At 40.2% G+C, this 12,668-nt stretch overlaps 1 protein-coding gene across 4 annotated transcripts in view; it reads right to left on the bottom strand.

Annotated features, from left to right (window-relative positions):
• Positions 1-1,964: 1,964 nt before the first annotated feature.
• Positions 1,965-12,668, bottom strand: part of RNF144B (ring finger protein 144B) — a 75,181-nt gene continuing 64,477 nt past the window's right edge. For all 4 annotated transcript variants that reach the window (XM_015854748.2, XM_015854745.2, XM_015854747.2 and 1 more), the window contains 4 exons: positions 7,953-8,154; positions 7,397-7,541; positions 5,558-5,647; positions 1,965-5,372 (listed from right to left, as the gene is read on the bottom strand). In XM_015854748.2, the coding sequence (XP_015710234.1) occupies positions 5,232-5,372; positions 5,558-5,647; positions 7,397-7,541; positions 7,953-8,154 (578 nt within the window). In that variant the 3' untranslated portion in view covers positions 1,965-5,231. The remainder of the gene's footprint in view (positions 5,373-5,557; positions 5,648-7,396; positions 7,542-7,952; positions 8,155-12,668) is intronic.

Below are 12,668 nucleotides of genomic sequence, written 5' to 3'. Positions count from 1 at the left end.
AAACAAGCCAAGCCGGCATTTTCTATCTTTGGTCATTACCTCAGCATCAAATTTCTTAATAAAATCTGTGAGAAAATTGTCAGAAGGCTTTTATTCTCACATAAAGAAATCTACTAATTTCACTCTAAAAATCTTTGGCCTGAGACAGGGTATGAAAAATAGGATCCTAAAGGGAATCTGTCTGAGGAAGAAAGAAGTGACTGTGAAAAGGAAAACACGGCGCAAAACAGATTTCAGACCTTTAAAGCAGCAGGCACTGCAACACAACTGACTGCTGCAGTACCACGGAACAGAGAGCTGAAAGTTTGTTTTGCTGTTAATTTGGGGAAATGGAGTTGATTGCCACTTGCATATCTCCAAACAAATATGAGGATAGCGTCCAGTTTCTCTTAGTTTATTCAAGTAAAAATCACGTGTACTTTAAACTTTTCTTTGGACTTATACTTTGTGCTATCTTACTGGACAGGTAACAGTACCTACCACTTAGCATCGCAAAAACACTGTACAAACACAAGTTACTGTAACCCTTCACGTTCTTCTTAGAGTTAAGTAACCCCATGCACCACTGAAAAATAATCAACTATTGAATGCCCGCATTGACCATCTCCCATCGCTCTACAGTAATACAACAAATAGTGCAGAGAAGTGCTTATGTTATAGCATGAGAAGCATTTGCTTTAGGTGATGGAGCCAGGCCAGGCTGCATATATACTGCAGATCCCAGGTCCTACTCAGCATCCAGCTTTGAGCTCTCTCCCCTGTGAGCTAACCACACATGAGACCCCAGCCAGAAGGAAGAACGATGGATGGTAAAAGGGTAGCGAGTGGGAAGGTGGCAGTAACATGCACCATGTCTCATAGAAAGAGTCCAAGAGGATGGACTTACATTGATTTAGCAGAGCCAAAAGCAGCTAGAGCCCTTCCTCCTCTATCTGTTTTTTTTAGTTACTATTTGCCATGTTTGGAGTAAGTTTCTTATAAAACAATTATCTCTTTATTTTACTTTATTTTTTTGCCTCCTCAGACATGGAAAAGAAGGCTGAGGTACTTTGCCTCAAACCTCTTGTGTCCTGGAAATTCTAAGTGCAGATCGAAGGAGCAAAATCAATCCCAGTGTAAGAGCAGAGCAAGTCTGAGACTATCTCATGAGGTGGAATTGGTACAAATCAATGGAGACTGATGACATGCATCCCAGGGTTCTAAAGGAACTGGCTGATGTGGCTGCCAAGTTGATCTTCATATACATTTTAAAAATTGTGGCTGTCAGTCAGAGTCCCTGGTGATCGGAAAAGGGAAAACGTCACGAAGGTGGACATGAGCCAGCAGTGTGCTCTTGCAGCTTAGAAGGCCAGCTATATCCTGGGCTGCATCAAAAGAGTGGTGGAAGAAGGGAGAGGGAGGTGATTCTCCCACCTCTACTTGGTCCTTGTGAGGCCCCATCTGAAGTACTGTGTCCAAGCCTGAGGATCCCAGAAAAAGAAAGACATAGAGGTGCTGGATCAAGCCCAGAGGAAAGCCATGAAGATGATCGGAGGGGCTGGAGCACCTCTCTTATGAAGAAAAGTTGAAAGAGTTGAGCTTGTTTAGCTTGGAGAAGAAAAGGCTCCAGGGAGACATCGCTGCTTTCCAGTACTTGGAGGGAGCTTACAAGCAGGAGGGGGACCAACTTTTTTACATGGTTTGACAGTGATAAAACAAGGAGGAATGGTGTTTAACTAAAAGAGGGGAGATATAGGTTAGATGTTAGGAAGAAATTCTTTTATCAGAGGGTGGTGAGGCACCGGCACAGGCTGCCCAGAGAAGCTGTGGGTACCCCATCCCTCAAGGCATTCAAGACCAGGTTGGATGGGTCCTCAGCAGCCTGAACTGGTGGCCAATAACCCTGCCTGTGGCAGAGGGGCTGGAACTAGATGATGATTAAAGTCCCCTCCAACAAAAGCCATTCCACAATTCTATGATTTCTCTTATAATTTTTGTTTTTTGAAATAAATTAAAAAAAAAAACAAAAAAAAAAAACACTGTAAAAAGTCTCTTGCTAATGTAGTTCTTTGGAAACCTCGTAAGTATTATGATTTGGTGCAAAATATTTATCTACTGGAAAACCAATGGAAAGGGCCCTACTGCTCCCAGAACTTCTGCACAGCTGTCAGTGAATCCTTACAAGCTAACATAGTCACTGTTGACTTAAAGCACATACTCAGGAAACACTACACAATGAAAAGTGAGGATACACAATGCACTGTGCAAAGCCTTTTAAGTAAAATAATCCTCCTAAGATTTCTAGCTCAAGCTTGGAAGTATTTCTAGAGCTTTGTTCTTTGTCAATTTGCTCTATCTACACAGCCAAAGTGCACCTGTAGTTCGTGTTTCTTTATCCAGTTTTTGTGGAGTTTTACTAAAATCTGGCCACTGCTATTAATCTGCTACTTTGGTGCCTGGACTTGCATTCTGGCTCTTAAGTTGTCCTAACACCTGGATACTGAATTTTTCTTGGTAACCCCACTAGACATCTAAACTGGCACATGTAATAGAAACTGAATGTGGAAAAGGCACATTTTACCTCTGCTCTTTAGTAGGAGTCTCTGAAAGTTGTTACCTGACACTCAGATTGAGAAGGTAATAAAAATAAACAGAATAGTCTTGCTTTCCTAGACTTTATAGCTATGCATGTGTATGCAGCTTTTATAAAATATTTTCCTATAAATCGTTAAAACAAATTGCCACTCTATGGACAGGACTGCATTATCTTTAGACAGTTCCTAAAGAGCTAAAAGAGGTGGAACCTGTAAGCAGCCAACTTATGTCTGATTGTGTATTCCAGGCAAGATACTGCCCCCAGTTGCATTCCTTTAACAGAGGGAAGAACTCAATAATTTCATTAATGGGGCAATATTAGTGAAAAATCAGAAGAAACATTCATTCCATTGAGCATCTGCAAGAGAAAGAGGAAGCGGGCAAAGAAAGAAGCCGGCTAGCAGAAATATGATCATAAACCATGAAAAAACAACAAAGTTCAACATGCAAAGGTTATCAGTACTTCACAATGCTGGTTATGGTCAGTGAGACTGTACAGCTCTTATACCTTTGTTCTTGAGGCTTTCTTATAGTAAGACTCTTAACCGCAAGTTCATAAATAAGCTGAAAATGACAGCAGTGCCATAAAAACATTGGTAGAAAAATAGTGCAAAGCCAAGGGCTGGGTACTTTAATATGCCATAAATGCCCCCAAGCACAACCATCACTATTCTTCCAAAAAAAAAAAAAAAAAAAAAAAAAAAAAAAAAAAAAAAAAAACCAAAAAACATATTAAAAACATTCTCTGCTTATTATAAATCATAGTTGCCTGCATTGCACTTTACATTTAAAATGAACTGACTATCTTTCTGCTTCTTTTAGAGGCTATGGATGGAGAATAAACACAGCCTTTCCAACTGGCAAGCACCGCCACTGGTAAAAAAAAAAACAACAAACAGACAGCATTTATACAATAAATCAATGTAAAAGTAAAACAGACAATATCATTTAAGGCCTTTGTCCATGCTAGTCTGCTCAACAGACTGCACTTTCTTAAAATAAGAATATCTACCACTTCTGTTACAGGAACCAGAGGGCGACGTTAAACAAAGAAAGGTCACATTTACAACTGCCAAGACGGCAAAGTTCCTGAGGTTCAGCCAAATGCAACAGAAGAGATGCTCTTCACAACATTCTTCTGGTGCCTTGCACCGTGTACACGCAGGAGGGTAGACAAGAGGAGGAAGAGCCTGAGACAATGCTCAGGCCGAGCATCTCATTTAAATATTGCAGCCCTTATCACAAGGGGTTTGGAATTACAACTGATTACATAGTGCAAACTCGTATCAGTTCCCACTGATATAAAATGTACTGGGAGCCCAGAACTTAAGCCGCCGCTGGCCAGGGTTATGAAGAGCACCAGCCATTAAGGAAATAAACTCAGAGGAGCAGACTCTGATCTCAGCTACTCCTGAGTGAGCCTGAAATAACTTCAGCTCTTCAGGGAGGTTTCAGTGAATTTATATAGGTGTAACTGATAGTAGGGTCTCAATCAGTTTGACAGTGAGGCACCAAATGAAAATGAAGGCTGTATTAAATGACAGATTCAGAATAACTAAAAATGATATGTAACAGTTCGTTAACCTTGAGCAGAATAGAAGAAATATCCACCTGTGGATTGACAGTTACACAGCATTTCTCAAGTATTTACATCAGCAGGTCCAGAAGGTCCAAGATAGGGTTTTGCTTATCCTGTTCTGAGTAACATCACAAGGTTCTTGCTGCAATCCCATGTAAGCTGTTGAAAAAATATACTGACAGCCTAGAAAATAAATCATGCATTATGCACTTGGTACATCCACAGACTTGAGGTCACTGTATACACACACAACCAAGATCCCAGTACTGCACAGAATAGGAGCTGCGTCACTGCCTTTCTTAAATTATTAGATTCATGGTGAGTTACTCACAAAAGGCACGTCCAGGGGAATATGCATACTCCTAATATTTCAAAGTAGATACGGCATCATGTCTGATCTGAAATAAATACAGCTTTCTCAGGCTAGTCCAGCCTCTTAAAAGACAGCTCCGTCTTCAAAATAGTTTTGTTGGTTTCTAATTGTCACTGGAATCAGTGCTGATTTCAGTGCTGAAAGAAATGCCATGGTTGCCAGTTGACAGAAAACTGTCAAATAAATTTTTTTTTAGAGGTTTGTTACCTCTAATGGGATGAGCTGGCAGACAGAAGAACGTCAAGCCTCCCCGCTTCCCATTTTAAAATGTACTAAAAAAATTTGGAGACTTTCACCAAGAACCAACAGCAAGTGTGACAGTAACAACTGGGCCTGCAAAAGCAAATAAATACTGCAGAATTGATTCACGTGTGGCTGACAGAAGATGGTAACGTTTTAGCAACCTCAAGAGGTGGCTCATATTTGAGCATATGAACTACTGAACAGTATTATGTTTTTCTTTTTGAAAGCAAAACCTATGCCATATGTACTGTACAATTATCTAGGCTTTTTTCCACTCTGTGACTTGTTACCGATAGAGTAGCCTGTAAAGAATAGGCACTTATCCCAAAAATTGGCCAAAAAAAAAAAGAAAAAAAAAGAAAAAAGGGGACCATTATTTGATGCTATGGCATCAAAATCCAACCGTTGTGCTTTCTCACAAATGCATACTGTACAGATACAAGCTCAAACTGACACAGACTTTTAGGTTGTAGGTAGGCTGTGTTTTTTCTTTTTGCCTCGGCAAGATTTGCAAATGCAGCAGATGATGCATGGAGATGCCACAAGCAGCAAGGGAGAGGTCACCAATGCTATGATACCTAGTCCAACGAGGATCCCTACAACCTGCAAGACACAGTGGGGAAAAACACATATTTAGCTAACTTGAAAAATAAAATGCATGTGCATGCATAAGCACAGAATAAGCTAAAAAATGAAAGCATGAAAGCAATCTTGGTTCTTTGCTGAAGGGTAAAATCTCTTTGCTTCACACATGCATGATTGTTCTGCTTAGCTGACTAGGAACACACCTGCGTCCTGTTCCACATCACCGAAGCACGCGAGTGGCCTAGCTTGTTTCTGCAAGGGCCTTTGTCGTAATGCCTTAAGAAGATGTCATTCTAAAAACAAAAACAAACATAAAAAAAGGAAGAAGAAGCTGTTAAGAGGAGATTACAGTCTGGGAACTGGACTGGAAATACAACTTTACTGACACTGCCATGAAACTACCAGCTGCTGACAGGCAAATTCATCTGTCTTCCAAATATTCATCCACAGAAACATCTTGCTGTTCCAAACAGTGCGGCATATTTAGGACCCAAGCTATTGTACAGCTCCTTCCCTTTACATGCTTTTAAAAAATATTAAGTATATGCACTGCACTTGTTTCACAGCTACATAGTCTGTTATTTGGTGATGCTAAGGGAGCTTCTAAAGAAGATATTTCAGGAAGTTTGCAATCTCAGGTATTATCTCCTGAGATACTTCCACCTTCTGTTCTGCTACCCCTGCACTTTGTGGTCATTTTCTTCATAGGCTTAACAAGAAAATAATTATGAAAAGGGGGGGAAAAAAAAGGAAATGAGCATTTCTTTATTCTTTTCCCAGCAATTGTAGATTATCCGCTCTTAATTCAGAATGTGACAGATGCTCCACATCACTCTCCCCTTGCCAGCTGCAATGTAACATGATTCTGTCTCCTCTTTCACTCTTCAGCCTTACTCTTCTGCTCTGCAGCTGTTAGCTACATCTAAACGTGGCATTCCTGTAACCTTGCTCATTTAGAAAAACTGTAGTTGAACCACATAGCTACAGTTCTTTTTTTTTTTTTTTCCTTTTCCTCTAGAACAGGCTAAAACTTAGTGAGGACATCTCCGCTGAAACTCAGAATATGATGGTATTCCAGCTCAGCATGGTGTTAAGCAATCACTGCGTACTGTATGTACTCTGAGGCAAGCCAGAAGACAGATGTTAAAAAAGTGCACTCCCACATCTGAAAATAGGGCATGATGTTAAGTTAAACATGCATTCTGAGAAAACAAAGATTGAAGAATGAGGAAGTCTCATTGTTTGCTGTATGTGGAGTACAAGAAAGAAGAAGAAAAGCTGTGCATCTTTCAACATTTTATTTCATGTGCTGGAAAAATTACTTTCACACTCCTGCATTTGTTACTAATGGCTGTGCAAAAAAGAGAAACTCATGCACCAGAGTTCATTAGTTCTTGTACTCTTAATCCTGTTAGAAAGATAGAGGTCCACAAAAGCTGAAACTAGCTGGTATCATTTGCGAAACAACTAGTTGCTTGCATTACATAACCCACATCCATAATCCAACAGCTGTATTGTCAAGTCAACTAACCAAGCATTCTCTTCAATGAACACAGCACTAGAGATGGACTTGAAGACCTAATTGATGTGAGCTCTTAATAGGTCTTCCCATGAAACTGTCTTTTCCCAGTATCATACCATACCCTTTTTGGACAGGCTGTGCACCATGTGGTTGGAGAAGGTAGAAGAATTTATCTATCTTACTCTCATCCAAAAGATTAGTAGCTACTGCACTGAAAGGAGACACTGGAGAAAGGTAATGCTGTAATCAGCTTCCAGAAAGTAACCAGTACATCTCATTTCCCTCAAAGAACTACCATGGGACCTCTGGATATGGCTATAATCCTTTACGGAAAAAAAAGAATGTTAAAATAAATAAAAGCACTGGATGAAAAAAAGGAATGGAATTAGCATCTGAAATAAGCCAAGTTATTCCTAGAACTGGAATTCCTAGATTGGTGGAAAACTTTGCATGGAGCTTCAGACTAACCTCAGCCCCCAGTTACCCTTCATCTAGATATTTTTTTCTCTGCAGCACTTACATCCAAGTTCTGTAGGCAGTACCAGCAAAATGTGTGTTTGCAGTTCTTGCACATCATCTGAGCACAGCCCTCATTTCTCTCAATATAGATCCGACAAACTGGGCACTGCTTAATTGGTGCTTCCGTCTCTGTTCCAATAAGTGATCTAGAAGAGTAAGGAAACATTAAAGTGAAACGTAAATATAATTACTGCTGATACTCAGCTCCTAATGTGAATTGTGCTTATTTTCTAGAGCACCTAATGTTACTGTCTTAACGCACTTCAGGTGTGAAGCTTATCATATTCAAGAGAATACACAGAAGTATATCCACTACTAAATGTAGGACTTTGTCATATGAAAGTGAAACTCCATTCTCTTGGTCTTTAATGCTATATAAACAACACGTGTAATTTAAAATAGAAATTAGACTGGAATCATATTTAGGAAATGCCAGCAGAGATGGACAGTGTCAGAGATACCATTAAGAAAACAGTTCAATTAAATTGAAGTGAGACACAGAGCAAGCACCCTATGCCAAGAAAAACCAACACAGCCACTGTGGGCTGCACTCTTACCCCTGCTCCGTTGTTACCAGAGCTTGGTTTTCTGGGCACAGGCGCTGTGGGTGCCATGCTTCCTTACAAGAGGAGCAGAACATCATGTGGCAGGATGGGCACTCCACCGGCACCGGCACTCCTGACTCATTTGGTCCAATGCAGCACACCGTTTGGCAGTCTGCTGCAGGACACCACGTTCTCTGAGGGTCCAAATGGACTTCTGAAACAGAAGAGATAGAAATAAAACTACTTATACAGCCCTGTTCTCATTCTGGTGGCATGTCAGGGTATGCAAGATGCAGTTCTGAATGTACATGGGGAAGCTGAAGCCTTCTGACTCTGTGCCTGTGGATGCTTGAGGCTACTTCCACATGCAGGCATGGAACTGTGCAGCTGCTGCACTGGATGCATCACAATAATGGCAACAGACTACACAGGACATGTTCTTTGCTTTTATAGGGAGACAAAAACGATAAAGGTAACTGATGCTTTCTGAAATGCACGTGTCTTTTGTAATGTTAGGACATTATGTCTTTCACATGCACAAGCCATAACATACCTCTCATGTAAATAGCAGAAGGACTGTCATTAAATTAATGCCAGGTCCCTTTCTGTGACTTACTTCCCCCCACTATCTACAAACTGATTAATGTGAGCAGATCTCAGATTACAACAATAGTCAAGGTAAGATAGTGGGTGGAAACTGTGAGTTACATACAATGATACATGGCAGTGAATGCCAGTTATTTCTCTCACTTCCCAACCTTTACTAAAAGAATTTAGGCTTGCAAGAGAAACCCAGACAAATCACATTCACTGTTAGGCTTGTTTACTATGTGTATACTTTACACTGCTGAAGTCCCTGCAATGAAGTCAAACGCTCCTATCCTACAGAGCCTCCCTAGAAAAAAGCCGTCATGCTGTAAGGATCTACCTGTACTTCCTCGCGCCCTGGGAGCGAGTCAGCATGAGTCCCAGTGGTACGGCATAACCGAGCTTTGCTGTGCTCACTTATCTTCTAACTCTCCTGCCCAGCTCTATACAACACTTACAGTGAGGAACCTAGTAAGGATAACCATCTGATCTGCTGGCTGAAGGGCACACAAGTACTTACTGCAACAAAAGTAATATTTTAGTCTGTCCTCTGACAGATGTAGAGACTTCACATATCCACACCAAAGGCTTTAACCTATAATTTAGAGTGTGCCAGCAAAAACACCCATACTACCTTATTTTTAAACCACTTCATGAATTGAGTTCTCTTCTTTCTCCTTATTCTCTTACACATGCTTCCTCTACTCTCAAAAGCAAACAAATATTTTGCCAATAACAGCTTGTACTTCCATTTGCGGGGAGAAAAGAGAGACAGTAATGGGCAAGTCATCCAAGCTTCCTTCAGAGATGATGCTCTGAACTGGGTAAGACCATGCCCTACTACCGACTGTCGCATTTCAGTCTTCACACAGTATGTTCCACACTATTTCTGCTGACAAACAACAGGAAGAAAAACGGCAGTTCCTGCAGATAGTACACTCAACTTTGGAAACAAAAATTCACCTATCCGGTTTTTGAATGATAGACAGGATGTCTGGTTTTGACATTCATTGGAAGAAGGGTTGTAAATCTTACTGATTTTTACAAATTAGTTGCAGCAAGATGTGATGCATGAAACGAAATTCCCTCCTCTCCCACTTCCTCCATTTTCACAAAGAACCTACAGATGGTATTTCACAATCCATGCTGTCTCATGCTGTTTGCTTTACCATGGAGTACAAGTGAAACCAGAAAAAAATAAAAATAAAAAGCAGCAGTCAAAATAAGGAAAGAAGTTATTATTTTACTCTGATGAGATGTTCAGTCTTTTGGTTAGGGCTATTTCTCTCTTAAGCCTTTTCCTTGTCTCCCCACAGCCAGTTCAGCCACGCTCACTCTGCTTTCAGGAAGAACATCTTCCCAAACAGAGTGTGTGACAGACAGGGATCTGGACAGTTTTCACAAAATATACAAGCAAGCAAGCAAGATGTGGGAGGCAAAGGTGAGAAATGTAGCATTCTGAAGAAGAGAGAATATCTGGCTTCCAAGAGGTGCCTACTGAAAACGAGCTCATGCCTTCCACAGAATATTAGGAATATTTCCCTTTTGATGGATAGTTTTTCCATTAGGAATAAAGTGGAGTTTTGCATCATCTTTCACTAGGCCTATTCGGCAACTGTCATAGAAATATAATGCTTATGTTCTTTTTTATGATTTAGCTGGGAAGTATTGGTAATGGTTGGACTAGATGATCTTCTAGGTCTTTTCCAACCTTGATAATTCTGTGATTCTGTGATTCTAACCACTCCTTCTATTTCGTTATTTCTGATGGCCACATCAACTCCATCATAAAGATGCATGCAGTAATTCCTGGGTTTTTTTTATACAAAATAAATTACATGGAATCCCTGTGCCAAGGTCATGACTGGCTGCACGTAAGTTAAATATATGTAAGAAAGCTTGATTTAAACCTGAAAACATCTGTGTTCTAAGAACACAGCACAAGAAGACTGGATGCTTTCAGTACATTCATTATCAGACAAAGAAAGAACATATAGGTATTATTACTAACACTTCTAGTAAAGCAAGGGCGGTGCTGAAGCAAGATGGAACACAGAAAGCCCTTGTCAGAAGCTGAGAGCAGAAGCTGAGAGAAGAAGAGACTATGTACAGGAACTTGAAGGGTTTGAATAGAGGGTTTTGTTGATCAGAACACAATGAGGGACAATGTAGCACCTGTCTATTCTAAGAATCAGAATTTGGCCTACTGTACTTTAAAAAGCAACATCTGGAGAACATATTGCTTTATGTTTCTTTCCCTTACCACACTGACTTCCAAGAACGGAAAAAAAAGAGAGAGAGAGAGAGAGGGAAAAAAAAAAACCCTAGCTAACTCAAACTAGCTGTTTTCAATTCCTGGTCTGAAGAAAAACTGAAACCAAGGAAGAAAAGGGAGCTCAAAATATTTCACATGTAAGTTTTCTCTTTATTTAAGAAACCCCAGAGGGCTGATTAGAGCAATGCTACTATTACACCATCTTGCATTTCTTTGAAATGTTCTTTGTCATTAAGCAATTCCAATGATTTAATGGACCTCTGAAGATATACTTGGCTTTGCTTCTGGCTGACATCAGCTCTGGCCATCTGGCCTCATTCCGACTGAAGTTCATGAAAGGCCTATGGCTGAACACAAATACCAAGGGACTACTTTTGCTGTCAGTTCAAGGAGCCACACTGAGTTTGCCTTAGGGCTGGTGTCAGAATGGCTCGCAAAGGTACACAGTGGTTGTGGCTGGCAGGAGACCGTGAGAGAGATTACAGCTAGACAACAGCAACCCAGCTTTTGCATATCACGAGATTTGAAAATGGCTAGGTTGTACAAGCTCTGATGAAACCACAAGCCACAGATCAGATCTCATCTGTCAGGAGTCCCAGAGTCAGAAACTGGTGCCAGTAATGCCATCAACAAAGCTTATTTCTAGATTCAGAAAGAGATAATCAGGCCAGCATTGCTGGGCTGGGATCAAGTCTGAGAAGACAGCTTCAGGCCAGCAGAAACAAATCAGCCAGGTTCAAATGATGACTCTAGAAAGGCCAGCCCTAGGGGCAGTGCTAAACCTGGGACATACTAAAAGGACCTTGCTGGGTTGGCATTAATGCTGGTGGCCAGGTTACAATTTAAGTTATCAGTAGGCTGACTTCATTGCTAAGAACACACAAGGCCAAAAGGCTCAGTTTAAACTGTTCATGAGTTTTACTCATCATAGAGGAGAAAGGACAGATCTTAAAAACATAATGAAGAGAGGAAGTAGAGGTATGGAGGAGATTTGTAAGATTTAGGCAAGAAAGAAAAGGGAAGGAGGATTTAAAAAAATAGACAAGTTTCAGGTTTCTATGAGTGGGAGACAATGAAAAAGAAAGAAACAAAAACAAGATGGAACAGGGAGTTGGACAAAAGATCATGAGTTCAGTTTTGGCTGGTTGTAGAGGAAGAGACACCGGGAAATCCTTAGTTTCACAGTCTTCACTTAAAACAAAACATTTTATATAATAAAAATAAATGCATTTCAAGAATGCCTCTCTTTCTTTAATATGTTGAAATATTAAATATGTAACAAGCTCTGAATTCTACTGCAGGTAAGTCACTGCTTGATTTACAAACAGGAGGGACTTCATAAGGAATTAAGAGTGAAAAAGAAGGTGGCAGAATTTGAGACAGATAGAATTCAAAAATAAAAGCTGCTCTTGGGATTTATTTATTTTTTAAATTATCATCCTAAGTACTTGCAAAGCACAGCTACAATCTGCATCTGCCCATGAACTCTGGGGTACATTTGGGTGTACTCATTTTGCTGGTTTTGTGTTTCATGGTAATCTCACTGAATTCAGGCCAGATGAGATTCAGTAAAAACCCAAATATTCTTCTATCTGACCATCTTTTAAAGTGCATTAGTGTACATTAATGTAAAACTCTGCATTTTCATACATGTTCCCAATTCATCTGCATCTAAGCATGCATGTAAAGGATGATAAATTATAGTCTTTAGAGGAAAGACAAGCAGAGTCAGGGCAGACCAGTCCCAGATACACTACTCTGCAAACTACCATGATGTGAGTACTTAGAAAAATACTATAACTTCTAAGCAGGGCTTTCCAGTTGGTGTCAGTCTTTAAAATCACTGTGAGACTTCATCTTTCTGA

The sequence above is a fragment of the Coturnix japonica genome, chromosome 2, assembly GCF_001577835.2.
Source record: "Coturnix japonica isolate 7356 chromosome 2, Coturnix japonica 2.1, whole genome shotgun sequence".
Classification (NCBI taxonomy): domain Eukaryota; kingdom Metazoa; phylum Chordata; class Aves; order Galliformes; family Phasianidae; genus Coturnix; species Coturnix japonica.
This window is presented reverse-complemented; position numbering and strand designations above follow the sequence as displayed.